The following is a 19,859-nucleotide window of genomic DNA, read 5'->3' as shown; positions in this document are numbered from 1 at the left end:
AACAGTACCACAAGGGCCGATAAACAAAAAAAAGTGAGAACTAATCAGCAAATATAAACTGTGCAGTTTTACCCTCACAGCAGCTTCTTCTATATTTGATGGCCAAGGTCACCTGTGTACTTTTATTGGCCTCCTTCATGCAGGTGGAAGGGTCATATTTTTTAGCTGGATGACAGCTTTGATGAGTACACATTTGCAAAGAGCCCATTAATTGATCAAGCTGCCTTTGATGCTGTCCCCAGCTATTTTTGAGACCCACACAGACATATCCCCCCAGACCTTGGCTTTATCAATTAATAATGCCAGTCCCATCAGATTCTAATTACAAGAAGCCACATCTTCACACTCCTACTTTCTTTGCTCCATTTCCATCATTAACTATTTATCTGAAAGTTATAAAGCTTGGATTTGCAGCTTTAAAGCATCTTTCTCAGAGTTGGTGTGTGAGAAAACTGTAAGGTATACCAAGGCCTAAGGCAATTTTTCCTCCAAGGTTGTCACTTTCTGTGCCACAAAGACTGACATTGCTTAAAGAAGTACTTCAAAGCTATGGTCCTATACAACTATGTACAAGTCAATATACCTTAAGTTCTTGACTTTTATCTTTAAATTTCTGCTGCAAATTACTGAATTCATTCTTCAAGAGAGCATTTTCCTCATCTACAGCAATTTTTCTCTGTACCAGGTTGTTAATCTCCTGTTGTTGTCCTGATGCTCTCTGTTTAACAAAAATGAAAATTCATTAAAAAGACAGTCAAAGTCTGTAATAGAATATGCATTTGCTTTCATTGTTTTCACGTAATTTTCAATCATATGTGGTTTTACCTCATTCTTGGTACTGTATCACTATTTAAATCAATCATACTACAAATTGTAGCACTGTATAACATATTAAAGTAAGGGAGGGCAGGGAATTCAGAACTGAATATGTTGTTGCTACTGGACACAAGAGCCCATGAAATACAGAATCAAACAGAAATGATTTGGTCTACTCTCGGAAGATGAAATGGTTTGCAGAGTTGATATTTTTGGTTAGGGATTAAGAATAAAATGGACTACTTTTGCACGTTCATTTTTAGCATATCTGAAATCTAGCCAAAAAGTGAAATTGTCTCTTCTCCACAATTCATGAAAATAATGAGAAACAACTATTAATCGAGAGAAATAAAAAATACTATGATACAAATCAGTTATATTGTGAAAGTAGTAAGTCTAATGGAATTTGCAGCTCAAAGCAATTAAGACACTATTGTGCAAAGAAAATACTTAGTGTACTGTACATAATAAAACCTTACAGCTGTTAGAAGAAACGCATGGTTCCCTTCTAATTTTGCACTTTTTAGTCTCTTAAAATATTTATTTTACAGCCTCCCAGATCATAACTGAAGGCTACAACTTCTCATTTTTATTCAGAAACCTAATTTATTATAGTAACCATCTCTAAAAAGTTCACATTGCGTATATAAAAAATTATAAAACCTAATGTTAAAAGAAATATTTTCACTGGTTTTGTCTGTTTTTTAATGAAGGTGAAATTTTGTTTGGATTGAAACCTTTTCCTGCAGAGCTGACAATACTGTGGTAGTGCTTAAGAGACAGACAATGAAAATGACTGGAAACAAAAGTAAAGCTGGCTTGTTTATTTTCATTGTTGACTCTGTAATAAATGTATAAGGTAAGCAATGAGCACCAAAAGGTGAAAAAAAATTAGATTGTTTTTAATTATCCTAATTGGTAGCATGAGTAAGGAATGTTTTTAAAATATGATTTTTAACCTGACAATGTGCTTTGTATTAAATTAAACATTTAATACTGAATCACAGCTTATGTCACAGACATGAAAGAAACAGAGAACATTTATGCTGAGCATTCAAACATAAACATAAAACTGGTAATGGTACCATATTTAAAGTCTTGAAATTTACGCAAAACCTACTAGCCTGAAAACTAAGCCTACCAAACAAAGTGAAAAATAGCTGTCACCACACAACTGAAAGCCAAATCCCTGGCAATTACAGGACCAAATTGTGGCACCCTGGGGAGCAGTACAGGAGTAGAAGTGGGTTCTTTAAAGCCATTACACTCCCCCCCAACCATCACCTCACACAGGTGGGCAGGAGAAGCAGAGACTGCCCAATACCCTGGTAAGTGTAGATGTGCCTGCGTGCTAAAGAAGATATGCTTCACCTGCTCTATACCCAGCACAGATTACTCCTCCGTGGAGCAGCAGTGGAACCAGGATGGAGATTGTGACTCAGGGAGGCTCATGGAGTCACAATCTCCTGTTCAGACTTCTCCTACAGCAATGCAACAATGTTCTGCTCCTTACTCTGAACTAGGGATAATGTCAAGATTAACCACTAAAGAAATAAATCACTTGCATGCTGTTTATTTCATACTGTATTTAATCGTAACAGATTTGCAATTTAAAAAATAACACATCACATATTAAGTAACTTACTACTAGTGCTGAATCAAAAAATGAATGTATTCATCTGCCACATTTGATTAATTCCATCTGTATTAATCTAATAATTTCATCAGCATTACTTTAGTAATTTCTTTCCTGATTATTAGTATTTGACCAGCCAAAGAGCTGCATGGATACCAGAGAAAAATAACAATTAAAAATTATTTGATGAATACCATTAAAATTAATCACATAATATATTTGTTGAATACTATTCAACCACTCCTTTTACTTCACCCCTTTGTGTTTGTTATAACTTCCTTCCTTTCTGGTCTTTACTCCACTTCTGCTTCTCCCCCCTCCCACCTGGTCCCCCATAATAGAGTATCTTTTTCTGAGCTGTCTTCAGTGTCTCCTTCCTCTTTTCTTTCTATCATCCTTTGCTTTATATAGACTTATCTCTCTCTCTTTCCCTGTATCATGTTCTCAATCTCCTCCCAAATATTTTTGGTCATTCCTTTCTTCTCCCAATTTGAAGTCTCCCTCACCCAACTTTTTGTGTGTTCGTGTGCTTCCTGGCTGCCAGCAGCATGAGAGTTCTCTGTTACTTTACACCTCACCAACCTCCTGGCTCTTGTGATGAGCAACAGTATCTACACTACTGCACTGAGCTTTCTGGCTGCTGCAACGGAGTGCTTCTATCACTCTTAATTTTCCCAGCCTGTATTCTTGTGTACCCTACTCCAGTAAATAGTGTCACTGCCCACCTGCCTCTGCTGTTGCTCACAACTTTCCCAAAGTAGACTAAAATGAAACTTGTCAGTTTCACTGCTGCCCAAAGGGTTCTGAAAATAGCAGATTCCACATGAATCCACAGAATCCCCCACTGACATGAATTCCTTCACCAGTGGTATAATGTTAGGGCTGATCACTTGAAGCTTCAACCAGCACTAAAATGGGTGACACAAAAACAAGGGACATCCACATTTCCATTTTCTCCAAGAATCAGGCCTACTGTGTTTTCTTACATGTCCAATTGCCCCCATTCCAGGATATCTTTGAAGAGTCTTCTGTAGTTCCACGGACAGGAGAAGCATTTGAATATTAAAAGCATTACATACTGTTTAATTACAGTTATGCACTCCAGGAATCATTTTGCGGCTGGCTTGTCTAATGGTTAAGTGATATCAAGGGTTGAAAATATTTAAATTTTCTTAAAGAATAAATGTTCCTTAACAAGTGGCTTTTAATATTTGTTTTTCCTGGTGAAAATTCTTACTTTATCATGCAGAATACTTTCTATTATAAAATCCAGGGCAATTATTCTAGAATTTGGAGAAAGTTTAATGTTATATTGAATAATGTATTTGCTATCAACAGTCTTTTCAAAGAAATGAAAGAAAAATGATAAAAAGGGGAATGGAAGAGTCTGGAGAAAGGGAAAGATGGAAACTTGAAATTGGGAAAAAAAGGGGAAAAGAATGTGGAAAACCCAATTTCTTGTATCTTTAAATCTGCAAGCCAAAAAAAGATACTGTTTCTGTCTCATTCCTGTCAAGAGAGATTCACAGATGTGAAGATACTGATAGTTAGTCTGTTATAAAATAGATTTTAAACTGATAATTTAAAGTTGAACAAATGGAATGATGTTTTACCTCTATATCTAACAGGAATGATCCAAATTAGGGCTCTCAAGCTATTAAAAAATTAATCTATTAAACAATAATAGAATACATTTATTTAAATATTGGTGGATGTTTTCTACATTTTCAAATATATTGATTTCAATTATAACACAGAATACAAAGTGTACAGTGCTCACTTTATATTTATTTTTGATTACAAGTATTTGCACTGTAAAAAACAAAGGAAATAGTATTTTTCAATTCACCTACTACAAGTACTGTAGTGCAATCTCTTTATCATGAAAGTTGAACTTACAAATTTAGAGTTGTGTACAAAAAAACCCTGCATTCAAAAATAAAACAATATAAAACTTTAGAGCATACAAGTCCAATCAGTCCTACTTCTAATTTAGCCAATCGCTCAAACAAGTTTGTTTACCTTTGCAGAAGATAACGCTTCCCGCTTCTTGTTTACAATGTCACCTGAAAGTGGGAACAGGTGTTTGCATAGCACTGTTGTAGCCGGAGTCGCAGGATATTTATATGCCAGATGTGTTAAAGATTCATATGTCCCTTTCAATCACCATTCCAGGGAACATGCATCCATGCTGATGACGGGTTCTGCTCAATAATGATCCAAAGCAGTGCAGACCGAAGCATGTTCATTTTCATCATCTGAGTCAGATGCCGCCAGCAGAAGGTAGATTTTCTTTTTTGGTGGTTTGGGTTCTGTAGTTCCCGCATCAGAGTGTTGCTCTTTTAAGACATCTGAAATCATGCTCCACACCTCGTCCCTCTCAGATTTTGGAAGGCACTTCAGATTCTTAAACCTTGGGTCAAGTGCTGTAGCTATCTCACATTGGTTCCTTCTTTGCATTTTGTCAAATTTGCAGTGAAAGTGTTCTTAAAATGAACAACATGTACTGGGTCATTGTTTGAGACTGCTACAACATGAAATATATGGCTGAATGCAAATAAAATAGAGCAGAAGACATACAATTCTCCCCTCAAGGAGTTCAGACACAAATTTAATTAACACATTATTTTTTTAATGAGCGCCATCAGCATGGAAGCACGTCCTTTGGAATGGTGGCCGAAGCATGACTGGACATATGAATCTTTAGCGCATCTGACACGTAAATATGTTGTGATGCCAGCTACAACAGTGCCATGAGAACGCCTGTTCTCACTTTCTGGTGCAACTGTAATTAAGAACTGGGCAGCATTATCTCCCACAAATGTAAACAAACTTGTTTCTCTTAGCAATTGGCTGAACAAGAAGTAGGACTGAGTAGATTTGTAGGTTCTAAAGTTTTACTTTGTTTTGTTTTTGAGCGCAGTTATGTAACAAAAAATCCCTACATTTGTAAGTTGTACTTTCGTGATAAAAAGATTACAGTACAGTACTTGTATGAGTAGAATTGAAAAATACTGTTTCTTTTGTTTATCATTTTTATAATGCAAATATCTGTAATACAAAATAATATAAAGTGAGCACTGTACACTTTGTATTCTGTGTTGTAATTGAAATCGATATACTTGAAAATGTAGTAAAAACATCCAAAAATATTTAATACATTTCACTTGGTATTCTATTGTTTAACAGTGTAATTAATTATGATTAATTTTTTAATCACAATTAATTTTTTGAGTTAATCGCGTGAGTTAACTGTGATTAATCGATGGCCCTAATCCAAATCCAATAGTTGTAGTGCTTTGAGAATATGGACTGTACTCATTGTCCAAGTTTTTCTAACTGCATTCCAGGTAGGCTGTGTCAATTTCAGCATATTCATCTAATTAAAGATTGAGCATGAATTTCAGACCCAGACACTCTACAGTGTATAGGCCGCCTTCTTTTTGCTAGTGCATTATCCAGTAAAGTTAATTTGTAGATATATTTTTGTGAGCAATATTAGGGGAATATTTTAAATATTTATGTTACCAAAGTACTATTGGATTTTAGGAACAGAACACACTTAGCATTTCAGTCTTGCTTTCCATGTATGTGTTCACAAAGAGATGGGGGATGGGCTGAAGGATTAGTTCATGGGCTTTCCCATTTAAATGAAAGGGTTTCTCATACCAGGGAGAAAGGCAACAGCATTTGGAAAAAAAATAATTAAGTATCCTTTGCTGGAAATGTTTATATTTTGTTCCTGAAAAGTGCACTGACAGTACAACACCGTGTTCATTTGAAATGAGAGCGAGAGAAAGGTGAAGAGATCATGTTGTGGGCTTCAGGGCTCTTCTCCCTTTTGTATTTTGAGAGGTGGCTACTAGGCAACAGATGCAATCTTATATATTCCAAAGAAAAAACATTCATTCTTCAGAATTATTATTATGAGTCACAGGGACAAATCATCTCTGGCAGGGATAATATAGTAGTATCTACAGAGAGGATGACTCCACTAGAATCATGGAGATAACCAGTCTTTCCTTCACACCTTGGAGACGGTAATAAGGGGCTCCTGCAAGTCCTCTTTCTGTCTGATTGCTGCCTGTTACACATTCATGTACATAAATTTTACACACTCCCTTGAAAATTTCCAAGATTTTGAATGATTCTATTGATTCTGTGTTCCATGTTTTAAAGGTCAGCAATCTCTGAGAAAATAGGAGAACTGTTCAAACCGGTGGAACTCTAAGTGCATCCAGTGTTCAAGTGTGTAATGTATGTTCCACTTAGTTACCGACTATTTTTGTTACTCTAACACAGCAGTTCTCAGACCCCAGGTGGGTCGCGAACCCATTTTAATGGGGTCGCCAGGGGCTGCTTAGACTAGCTGGGGCCCAGGTTTGAAGCCTGAGCTCCACCATGAGGGGATTACGCTGAAGCCCGAGGGCTTCAATCCTGGGCAGTGGGGCTCAGGTTACAGGCCCCCTGCCTGGGACTGAAGCTCTTGGGCTTTGCCCTCTACCCATCCAAGATGGTGGGGCTTGGACTTTGGCTTTGGCCCCCCCACCCAGGGCAATGGGGCTCGGGTAGGCTCAGGCTTCAGTCCCCTCTCCTCGGGTTGTGTAGTAATTTTTGTTGTCAGAAGGGGGTCGCGGTGCAATGAAGTTTGAGAACCCCTGCTCTAACAGGTCAGCAGCAGAAAGTGAGATGAATCTTCCGGCAGCAAATCTGATGCTGTTTTTCTGGTTCCTGACTGGAGAGCAACACCTTAGCCAGGAGAAGGTTTGGTGACAGTTGGGAGGATGGATGGAGATCTGGAGGCCTAGCAACCAAAAGACAGACAGCTGTTCCTGCTAGTTTATCTAGGTGAATGACCTGGACCCAAACAAACTGGCAATTCCTATCTTGGCTAAAGAGCAAGACTTCACATATATAGAGTAGATAAGAACATGTACAGCACATAAATAAAATTACACCAGACCCAACTCCATGACAGCAATTCCTCTCCAACAACAGAAACTGACCGGGTGCAAGGCTCTGAAATCAACCACCCAGCTGAGGTGCAACCGTATAATACCAATCACTAAGGGTCTGTCTACACTGGCAGAGTTACAGTGCCAGTATTTACAGAGCCACTCAGAGAGCGCTGAAGGGAAACCGCTGTTGTATGTTCACACTGTCAGCTGCATGCGCAATAGCATGTTCACACTTGCAGCTATCCCACAGAGCACCTCTTTCTCTTCTGCCACTAAGAGTTGTGGGAAGCCAGATGGGGTCGCACGGCATCTTGGGTGTTGCTCCAATGCCCCATGATGCATTGCTTGGCATCCCAGGAATCCCTGTGCTTCCCTCCGCATTTGGCGCCATCTTTCAATGGTTTGTGTACTGCACGCTCTGCCTCTTTGGTCTGCAGGAATGGATCCCGAACTGTTGACCAGTATGATGCTTGCTCTGACCAACACGTCACGAGTAGCAGTGGAGTTATTCCTTAAATTACAAAGGAAAGAGGAGTGCAACAATGATTTCACCAGGGGTACTAGCTATGAAACAAGATTGCTTCTGGCATTCACGGAGGTGCTGACCACATTGGAATGCCGCTTTTGGGTTTAGGAAACAAGCATTGAGTGGTGGGATCACATTGTCATGCACGTCTGGGATGACAAGCAGTGGCTGCAGAACTTTCGGATGAGGAAAGCCACATTCATGGGACTGTGTGACGAGCTCGTCCTAGCCCTGCAGCGCAAGGACATGAGAATGAGAGCTGCCCTGCCACTAGAGAACCGTGTGGTGATTGCACCGTGGAAGCTGGCTACTCCAGATTGCTACCGATCGGTTGCTAATCAGTTTGGAGTGCGAAAGTCAACCGTTGCACTCGTGTTGACGGAAGTGTGCAGGGCCATTAATCGCATCCTGGGCAATGTGCATGACTCTGGGCTTCCCTAACTGCGGAGGGGCAATAAATGGCATACATAGTCCAGTTCTGGCACCCGATCACCAAAGCCACCGAGTACATTAATTGGAAGGGGTATTTCTCTATAGTTTTCCAGGCACTTGTGGATCATCATGGGCATTTCACAGACATTAACGCAGGCTGGTCTGGAAAGTGCTCTATTGGAACACTGGCCTGTTCAGGAAGCTGCAAGGAGGGACTTTCTTCCCGGACCACAAGATCACCATAGGTGAAGTTGAAATGCCCATTGTGATTCTGGGAAATCCCGCTTACCCCTTAATGCGATGGCTTATGAAGCCATACACAGGGCACCTTGAAAGCAGCAAACAGCAGTTTAACAACAGGCTGAGCAAGTGCAGAATGACTGTTAAGTGTGCTTTTGGCCGTTTAAAAAGCCCGCTGGCGCTGCCTCTATGGGAAGCTGAACATGGCCGATTACAATATTCCTATGCTTATAGCCGCGTGCTGTATTCTCCATAATATTTGTGAAGTAAAAGGTGAAAGCTTCACTCAGGGCTAGACTGCTGAGGCTCAGTGCCTGGAGGCTGAATTTGTATAGCTAGAGACTAGGGCTATTAGAGGGGCACAGCACGGGGCCATAAGGATCAGGGATGCCTGGAGGCAGCAATTTGAAGCTGAAAGCCACTAATATTTGTTGCTATGCTTGGGATTGCAGTGCTTATAATGCTAAGAGGTGATTGTGATTAGTGCAGATGATTCAATATAAAGGTTTAAGATAATTATCTGTTGCTCTTCAGGGCTCTGTTTGCTTTCAATTAATAGAATAAAGATGGTTTTCAAACCAACACAATTCTTTTATTAAAAAACAACCCATGGAGAGTGACAAATAAAAAAAAGCCACATTAGCATTGAGGGGGGTGGTTCGATTCCCAAAATCAAAACCACTTACCAGGGGCCTCCTCTCGTGTTTGCGCTTCGCGAAGCTCTGACAGCTGTGACTGGCTAGCCTCCTCCGGGGTATAGAAGAGCTCCTGGCTGCATGCATCTTTGACTTCCAAGTCATCCTCTGCCTCTGAGTCCCCCTCCCCGTCCACATCCTTGTCCAAGGTTTCCTCCTCTTGGCTCATTCCACTCTCTATTGGCACGTGAGCCACTGAAGCATCCATAGTGGCCTTCACAGTGGAGGTGGGATCACCACCGAATATCGCATCCAGCTCTTTGTAGAACCGGCAGCTTGTGGGCGCAGTACCGGAGCAGTGGTTTGCCTCCTGTGCTTTGTGGTAAGCATTCCACAACTCCTTCTGCACTGCAGCGTGTCCCAGTCATGGCCCCTTTCTGTCATGCATCGTGAAATTTGTCCATAGGTATCATAATTCCTATGGCTGGAATGCAGCCTCCTCTCCCCAAATGCTGATGAGGTCCAGCTGCTCGACATTGCTCCAAGTGGGGGATTGTCTAGTGCGTGGAGCAGGCATGGTCACCTGGAAAGATACGTGGAGACCACTGCACGCATCACTGAGCAAACAGGAAGAGGACTTTCAAAATTCCAAAGGAATTTATGGGGTGGGGATGATGGTTGGTTACCTAAGGAGAGGGCAGTAAAGTTCAAACCAATGACCAGAGAGGCAAGATCATGAATTGTGGGACACCTCCCAGAGACCAATCGCAGCACTGTCATCAACCAGGGTGTCTAGACTGGCACTGCAGCACTGTATCCCCAGAGCAGAAAACTGTACGCCTCTCATCTTACCTGAGGGTTCTTTATAGCACCCATCCCAGTAGCACTGAAATGCTTCCCTGGTAAACTATATCTAAATGCCAAAGTCGCTAGAAGACTTCAAGGAGTTCTCTACCTTGACATTGCTTTGTATACTCTTTTCCTTTCTGAATTCTCACATCTGCTCATTTCACACACGACAAGGAAAAAGGCAGAGGGAACATCACTCAGGAACCAGAGCAAGGTGGAAATAGGAACCCAAGCTGGAAAGGGTTCAATAAAGACTTGCTAACACACACAAAATTAAGTAAATTACCAACTGCCTTTGCCTGTGTGGCTGGTTTTGCATTTTATTTCTTCTCCCTGTGAATAACCTTGTATATGAAAAGAGTGTCAGAAAAGGCTAATTTTCTAGAACAGAAAATGCTGGCAATGTTCCTTAAAGACTGACCTGCTCTGGTACAAATCCATAAGGAAAGTAGCAAAGAGATACACACCGCTGAATACCACAATAGTTGAAGAGACATAATCTCCTGTTTCAGGTCTCGTCATAGCATTCCATAAGTGAGAACAATTACCCAGATTTCGTCCACTCCTCAATGTAAATTGTGATTGTGGAGATGCCAGGAATGACCATTTCCACTCAAGAATCACTTTGCAACAGACACTTCACATTAACTCAACTCTCACTAGTTCAAATACAACATGACAGAAAAATTGTCCATTAAGATTTGGACAGTTTGCCCTCAAGAATTGGAAAGAAAAAAGCAACAAGACCTAGGAAAATTCCTGAAGGTTTACATGTGGTCTAAATTCCAAAAGCAGCTAACTGGGTGGTCTAGAAATGGATTTTCTCCAAACAAAACCAAAAGGAATCTGTTACAACTGTTTAGTTTAGCTGAGGGGAATCAAAGGGGTATCTTTATACACAGTATGATTCAAGAATCCTCCAGACAAGTGGGCAAACAAAGAAGGAATATATTCTGACCCGATCAAGCAATTTGTTCGATGTCTGAGACCACATTTGTCCCACAATTCATTCTCGTTTTCTTTTCACATGGCAAATTTTTAGATAAAATGCAATACAGTATTGATTTCCTCCGTGATAATGCCAAATTATTTACTGGGAAGTACTACTGCTGTTTAGATTCTGTTAAATCAACCAGTAAAGGCAGAAGAATGTCATGTTAACTTGCAGTTTAACAAAACAAAGTATGAAACATTTAAAAAATTACTATCTACCTTAAATTTCATTTTTCTATTAGCTGTGAGAGAACACAGCTCAACAAGCCCTATAGTGCTGTAGGTTATCATAATTCTCTGTAAATATTTAATGTTAACAAAGAAACAAACTACAGGTGTTTAAATTAATTTGCATTTTCATCCACTATGAATTTAATGCAATGTACCAGTCCTTAGGAAGAAAGAGGTGGGAGCAGATAACTTAATTCTTTGATGTTAGGAGTCAGTCTTCGAACATGACAGTACATAAATTAGCACATTAGCATCAGAAGCAGTGGACTGTTTGATCTTAATGAAACTTACCAAAACAGATCACACTGTAGTTACTATCACTGAGCACTTATCCTTAAATGAGCGCTTATCTGTAAATGAAATAATTTTAGCCATCACAAAGAAACATGCAAAATGCCAGACAACTGTAGATTTTTTTAAGTAGTGTAACTGTTTTCCAAAAATCCAATTGTCTTTTTCCCCGATGTCTATTAACCTAACTTTTAAATATGAACAGAAAGTCACTGATGCTGTAGGGTCTCTCTGAGTCTGCAGAATATCAGAAATTAGAGAGATGCAGAACTACTCCTTTTCATCTCAAGAGAGATTAATTGTAGGGGCTAATGATGGCAAATCAAATGACAACTATATCCCTAAGAATCATTTTAGTAGAAACATATAGCTGACATATTTATCCATCATTATTGCCGATAATGAGCTAAGGTTGCAATGGCCTAGCTAACTGCTGTCAAAAGTTGCTGGAAGGAGAAAGGAGGAATTCAAATCCCTAATTCCTCCAAAATTGAAGTCATCTCATTGCCTTGTAGTGGAAAAGGAAGATGCATCCCATCTCCAGCAACAAAGTGCTCAACTGCCTCCTGGGTACCACAACCAAAAAACACCTCCTATGCCTTCACGGATACCAAAAAGTCCAACAGTTCCCTATCCAGATATCCCACTCTCTCCCTGCAACCAAAAATTTGTAAACTGCATTTACATGTTTTCAGAGCAGCACAATGAAAGTAATTAGTGATGGAAAAAATTCTATTCAAAATGTTACATTAAAAAATTTTATATTTCCACAGAAAATGTCTAACAAACAAAATGAAAAATTCATTTTGGAGCAAATCATTAGTTTTATTCAACTCAAAAGATTTTTAAGAGTTTAAATATGTAAGTAGTTCTTGCTCTTTCTCTCTTTCTGTGTATATAAATTTTATTTCAATACTTACACACTTTTCCAGTAGAAAAAAATGAAAGTTTTAGAACACATTTTCTCCCTCTACAATATTTTCACTTTTTTTCCAACTTTTTCAAGTGACAAAAAAATAGAAGAGTAAGAGTGGACTTTTTCTCCAACTTATATTTAAGCGAACAAAAAAAATACACCAATAATATATCTTGGTTGTATTTCTCTGTTCTCCTACACAGTGATTTTTCTAATTGTATTACTGATTTTATGCAAAATTTCTTATATGAAATTCAAATGTACATATACATATTTAACAAACAACATTTCCAGTCACACACATATATATCCCTTTCTCTCTCCATACAAAGAAAAAAAAGAAAAACAAAAAGAATCAAACAAAAAAATCTGCTCTCTTTTACATGACTTTTCATTAGATTCTTCAATTATTTCAGGATGTAGGGTACACAGAAGAAGTGATGTAAATAATTCATAAAACATTATGTTATAGAAGTAATTTGCTATACTGTCCAATCTGTACATTGCTCTCTCATATGAAGCTGATCTAGAAATTAAGTATGTCCATTCTGCTACTGAAGGTTACATATAACATTTTCCAATTGTATCAGTATACTCAGTTGTATCATTGAAATATTAATACATACAAATATCCTGTGTTGGTAGAAGTACAAACATTTTCTTTTGATAGTATTTTTTTCTCCCATAATTATTAACCTTTTTGCATTGAACATTATCACATCTCCACTACAAATTTGAATTTCTCAAATGTATTACATGCAACTTGCAATGGAGTCCAATAGAGGTTATGCAATATTTCTAACTCCACACAGTACCTAAATTAAAAGACTATCAATTTCACCTGTCTCAGAGAATCATCTATGGAGATCTGTCCTGACAACCCTAGATTTATTAAGTCTGTATACACACAGAATCACACACATATCTCTTAGAACTAGACTCTTCCCAAAGGGAGACTAGAAAATCCATGTAAAACTCAAAAAAGTGAAAAAAAAAGACTGAATGATCTACAACTGATTAAAATGTTGCTTTAAAGTAAAAATATTACCAGTACAGTATATTTTCCCTTTAAATTCCTTTCTTCCGCAATATAGCCCTTAGGCAGTAAAGATTTATGTAGCATTGGCAGTTCTAAAGAGCAATAAACACGGGGGGGGAACAAAAGGAGGGGAGGTTTTTTGTTTTGTTTTTGTTCATACCACTATAGGGTTTGTTTTTCCCCAGTGCCTTTTGCTAGGAGTCCCAGAGAGTAAATAGCTTGAGGGATGTCCCAAAGAAAAAGAATAAGAATGAAACTTCAACGGGAAGCTGAAATAAGGCCAGTACCGACATGAATGGAATTTTTTTGTTTGTCTGTTTGTATTAATAATTGAGAGGTAAAAATTACCTCCTAGCAACCTTAGATATAAACACAAGGTAACCTAAAGATGCAAGTAAAGAGGAAAATCTTCAAATAAAATGGGCCATTTTAAATAAGAAACATCCTGGAAGAAATAAGAACTTGAAGAGTGCCCAGGAGAATTCAACATCTTCTTCCTCAAAACCATTATTTATTATTAACTACTTGTATTGCAGTAGAGCTTGGATGCCTCAAGCAAGATCTGGTTCCTTTTGTGTTAGACACTGTACAAAACACAGACAGTCCCTGCCCCAAAGAGGTTTTAATCTAAATAGTAAAGACAGTCAAACAGTGTGAAGTGAAACTGAGGCACAGAAATGGGCAATAAACTTCCCTAAGGTAACACAGCAGGTCAGTAACAGAGACAGGAACAGAAGCCAAGTTTCCTGGCTCCCAGCCCTGTGTTCTTTCCACTACACCATGCTTCCTCACATACAAAACTAGGTGTTACAACAAGGAGACACTAAAACAGGATTACCTTTTAAAAGACAAATCCAAATAATGTTTTCTAAAATGTACAGAGTGAGGATCTTGTCACTCTCTGTGATGGAAACATCCCTGATGCAGGCAGAAGAGATCATTTTGCCTTGGATCATATGAATCATAGAAGATTAGGGTTGGAAGAGACCTCAGGAGGTCAACTAGTTCAACCCTCTGCTCAAAGCAGGACCAACCCCAACTAAATCATCCCAGCCAGGGCTTTGTCAAGCTGGGCCTTAAAAACCTCTAAAAATGGAGATTCCACCACCTCCCTAGGTAATGCTTTGGTTACCTAGCTTCACCACTCTCCTAGTAAAATAGTGTTTCCTAATATCCAACCTAGACCTCCCCACTGCAACTTGAGACCATTGCTCCTTGTTGTATCATCTGCCACCACGGAGAACAGCCTAGCTCCATCCTCTTTGGAGCCCCCCTTCAGGCAGCTGAAGTTGCTATCAAATCCCCCTCACTCATCTCTTCTTCAGACTAAATAAACCCAGTTCCCTCAGCCTTTCCTCAGAAGTCATGTGCCCCAGCCCCCTGATCATTTTCATTGCCCTCCGCTGGACTCTCCCCAATTTGTCCACATCCTTTCTGTAGTGGGGGGCCCAAAACTGGATGCAATACTCCAGATGTGGCCTCATCCGTGCTGAATAGAGGGGAATAATCACTTCCCTCTGCTGGCAATGCTCCTACTAATGCAGCCCAATATGCCGTTCGGCTTCTTGGCAACAAAGGTACACTGCTGACTCATATCCAGCTTCTCATCCACTGTAATCCCCAGGTCCTTTTCTGCAGAACTGCTGCTTAGCCAGTCAGTCCCCAGCATCTAGTAGTGCATGGGATTCTTCCGTCCTAAGTGCAGGACTCTGCACTTGTCCTTGCTGAACCTCATCAGATTCCTTCTGGCCAAATCCTCCAATTTGTCTAGGTCACTCTGGACTCCACCCCCACCTCCCAGCTTAGTGTCATCCGTGAACTTGCTGAGGGTGCAATCCATCCCATCATTCAAATCATTAATGAAGATGTTGAACAAAACCGGCCCCAGGATCGACTCCTGGGGCACTACACTTGATACTGGCTGTCAACTAGACATCAAGCCATTGATCACTACCCGTTGAGCCCAATGACCTAGCCAGCTTTCTATCCGCCTTAGAGTCCATTCTTCCAATCCATACTTTTTTAACTTACTGGCAAGAATACTGTGGGAGACCACATCAAAAGATTTGCTGAAGTCAAGATATATCACTCCACCACATTTCCCATATCCACAGAGCCAGTTATCTCTTCACAGAAGGCAATCAAGTTGGTCAGGCATGACTTGCCCTTCTTTAATCCATGTTGACTGTTCCTGATCACCTTCCTCTCCTCCAAGTGCTTCAAAACGGATTCTTTGAGGACCTGCTCCATGATTTTTCCAGGGTCTTAAGTGAAGCCGACTGGTCTGTAGTTTCCCGGGTTCTCCTTCTTCCCTTTTAAAAAGATGGGCTGTATATTTGCCTTTTTTCAATAGTCTGGGACCTCCCCAATCGCCACAAGTTTTCAAAGATAATGGCCAATGGCTCTGCAATCGCATTAGCCAAACTCCTTCAGCACCCTCGGATGCATTCGATCCGGCCCCATGGACTTGTGAATGTCCAGCTTTTCTAAATAGTCCATAACCTCTTCTTTCACCACTGAGGGCTGCTCACCTCCTTCCCATACTGTGCTGCCCAGTGCAGTAGTCTGGGAGCTGACCTGGTCTGTGAAGACCGAGGCAAAAAAAAAAAAAAAAGCATTCAGTACTTCAGCTTTTTCCACATCATCTGTCACTAGGTTACCACCCCCATTCAGTAAGGACCCACACTTTCCCTGACCACCTTCTTGTTGCTAACATGCCTGTAGAAACCCTTCTTGTTACCTTTCACATCCCTTGCTAGCTGCAACTCCAATTGTACTTTGGCCTTCCTGCTTACACCCCTGCATGCTCGAGCAATATTTTTATACTCCTCCCTAGTCATCTGTCCAAGTTTCCACTTCTTGTAGGCCTCCTTTTTGTGTTTAAGCTCACCGAAGATTTCTCTGTTAAACCAAGCTGGTCGCCTGCCATATTTGCTGTTCTTTCTGCACATGGGGATTGTTTGTTCCTGCACCCTCAATAAGGCTTCTTTAAAATACAGCCAGCTCTCCTGGATTCCTTTCCCCCTCATGTTATTCTCCCAAGGGATCCTGCCCATCAGTTTCCTGAAGGAGTCAAAGTCTGCATTTCTGAAGTCCAAGGTCCGTATTCTGCTGCTCTCCTTTCTTCCTTGTGTCAGGATCCTGAACTCGACCATCTCATGGTCACTGCTGCCCAGGTTGCCACCCACTTCTACTTCCCCTACCAATTCTTCCCTGTTTGTGAGCAGCAGATCAAGAGGAGCACAGCCTCTAGTTGGTTCCTCCAGCTTGCACCAGGAAATTGTCCCCAACACTGTCCAAAAACTTCCTGGATTGTCTGTGCACTGCTGTATTGCTCTCCCAGCAGATGTCAGGGTGATTGAAGTTCCTCAGAAGAACCAGGGCTTGTGATCTGAAACTTCTGTTAGTTGTCTGAAAGAAGTCTCATCTACCTCATCCTCCTGGTCTGGTGGTCTATAGCCCACCACGACATCATGCTTGTTGCTCTGGCCTCTCAACTTAACCTAAAGTCTCTCAACAGGTTTTTCTCCAGTTTCATACTGGAGCTCTGAGCAATCATACTGCTCCCCTACATACAGTACATATGAGACATGACATGAGCCTTCTACTTTCAGGCCAGCCAGTTAAGTCCTTTTTAGTGTTGTCCTTTCAACTGATGGTAAATGAAACAGAGTTTGGTGAACTTCCTAGGGGTTTAGTCCACTCCACATATAAACCAGGGACCTCTTAATATTATGCATATATACAAAGCAGCGCCTTAGAGGGAAGAACATGCATAGATGAAGCAAATATTGGCAGAACAATATACTTATTAATTTGAAACTCCAATTTGGAAAGAAATGTCTGAGGAGTTTGCATCACTATCTCATCCTTGTAAAATGCTTCATTCTCCGGGGCCTGATGCTCATTCATTCTATGAGCTGAAGTTATTGTCATCAGGAAAATTACTTTACGTGTAAGAAACTTGAGATAACAATTCAGTGGCTCAAAAGGAGTTTTCATCAGTTTTGTTGAAACCACATTAATTAATATACTACTACAAATGGGGAGTTTCAAAAGTGTCAAGCCGCACAAACTTCAAGATGAAGGGACTGGAGAGATACTGATCACCCTTCAGGTAATCCAGGAGGAAGTCAAACAGTCATACCCCTACCCAACATTTAGGTGGCACCGACAGTGTGTGTTCCTGTGACAAGGTGCTGGGCAAAGGGTTTCAGATTCAGCCCTCTGTCATGCCTGCTCCTCATTAGGGGAATAAATTAGAGCAGGCTGGAGATAACCTGGCCCTACCTGGAGAGAGGGAGATAGCTGCTACCTAATTAGCCTGGGCCTGCATAAAAGCCTCAGGGGAAGGAAGCCAGGGGAGACCAGAAGGAAAGGGAAAAGGCAGGGAATGGAAACAGGAAGGTAGCTCTCCCCTCTCTCCCACCTGCAGACAGTGAAGGGTTACTTGTACCTGGTGAAACAATGGTGGGAACAAGCCTGAGAATAAAGTGCACCAGAGGTTACTAAACCCAGGGTCTCAGAGTGACTTTGTGAACCTAGCAGAGGCAGAAGCCAAGGGGGCCCTGCCACACCCTGCTACAGTCCCTCTTTATAAGCATACATAAGCCTCCTTTCCCAGTGGACAGAGAAGGTGTCTGTCTCTAGAACAGTTTTTTCTTGGTGCTGAGCTAAAGACCAGGGGCTTCTTATTCAGGTAGGAGAACAGATTCACCTCAGACGCCCTCCATCCCCGCAAAAATCTGATCAATTACTTCCTGATCCAGAGACCTCTAATAAGGATCTAAAGAATGGACCAATTCAAGCTCTCTGCAGTCATGATCTATTCCCCCCCCCCGCCCACCCCCACTCCCCCCCCGCCCATCCCCACGATGACAAGGGGTATCTCCTGAGACAGAATTCATCCCACATCTACAGGGCTTCCCAACACAGGATGTGCAACCTAGTGCCTCCCTGCTTCTTTGTGTAAAATATGGTGGCCTGATTCACTGTTTGCATTAGGATCAGTTTTTGGAATACTAGATCTCTGAAATTCCTTCAAGCATTAGGGACTGTCTACATCTCTGGAATATTTATGTGCAGCTGTTGTTCCTGGACAGACCAAAGTTTCTTAGATTGCCCCACTGGGATGGGATGGGCTTCCCATCTTTGGATACTTTTGTGATCAGTTAAGGTTTTCAGAAATTCATTCCTAATTTCACTTTTTTACTACCCTGCCTGTAAACCGGGAGGTCATCAGGTACCTGAATACAACAAGAGAACTGCTCTCTTGGTTGCTTCCGCTAGGACTGCAGGGTCCACTGAGGAGGTCTCAAGTAGAAATGTACCATGGGTATTATAAATAAATTGCACACATCAAATCCGAGATTCATAGCATAGCATAAACCTTCTGGATGTAAAAAGTCCTCTTCCTTACATTGGTGATGTCTTAGACCCTGTCCTGAGGCAGAATAGGAATTGCCATCCTGCATCAGAACAGAGGTCCTTCTAATTTACCATCTCTAACTCAGTATCCTGTCTCTGATGATAGCTAGCACCAGTTGCTTCAGAAGAAGGTAAAAACCTGGCAGTTAGGAGTGTGGGATAATCTGTCCCCATGAAAGCTTCATCTTATTGTTTAATAATTAGAGACCGGCTTAAACCCTGAAGCATGAGGTTTTGTATCTCTGCAAAGCCTCTTTTTGCTTTATTTTATTTTTGCATTAAGTATTAGAACTCTGGATATTCTTTTTATCCATATAAATATTCAATTCCTTTTTTAATCTTGCTAATTTTTTGGCCTCCACGATATTCTTGGCATTTGGGATCCAGTTAAATTATACATTGTGTGAAAAATTATTTCCTTTTAGCAGTTCTGAATTTGCTACCTTTTAATTTCATTGAAAGAATCTTGTCCAGGTGTTATGAGGCACAGAGAAAAGAAGCTCTTGATCTGTCTTCTCTATACCATTCATTATTGTATATGTTTGTATCATGGTTCTTCTTATTCATCTTCTTTCTATGGTAAACAATCCTGGTCATTACTATTTCTTCAGGAAAGTTTTTCCATTCTTCTAATAATTTCCGTTGCCTTTCTCTGAAAGGCCTCTAATTCTACAAAGTCCTTTTGAGATGAGGGACTAGAAAAACAGCATTCTCGACTAATGGAAGCTATTGATTTATAATGGCATTATGATAGTTCCTATATTATACTTTATCCAAATATTTTGTTTGTTTTTTTGACCACAGGTGCACCAAAAACAAATCTTTATTCAATTGTCCACAATGATGCGCAGGTCCTTTTCCTAAGTTGAT

At 40.4% G+C, this 19,859-nt stretch overlaps 1 protein-coding gene across 5 annotated transcripts in view; it reads right to left on the bottom strand.

Annotated features, from left to right (window-relative positions):
* CNTLN (centlein) overlaps positions 1 to 19,859 on the bottom strand; it is a 283,198-nt gene that overhangs the window by 197,294 nt on the left and 66,045 nt on the right. For all 5 annotated transcript variants that reach the window (XM_038402595.2, XM_043515178.1, XM_043515179.1 and 2 more), the window contains exon 4: positions 584 to 718. In XM_038402595.2, coding sequence (XP_038258523.1) covers positions 584 to 718 — 135 coding nt within the window. The remainder of the gene's footprint in view (positions 1 to 583; positions 719 to 19,859) is intronic.

Source organism: Dermochelys coriacea, chromosome 5 (assembly GCF_009764565.3).
Source record: "Dermochelys coriacea isolate rDerCor1 chromosome 5, rDerCor1.pri.v4, whole genome shotgun sequence".
In the NCBI taxonomy this organism is placed as follows: Eukaryota; Metazoa; Chordata; order Testudines; family Dermochelyidae; genus Dermochelys; species Dermochelys coriacea.
The sequence above is the reverse complement of the archived record's forward strand: the minus strand, read 5'-3'. Positions and strand labels throughout refer to the sequence as shown.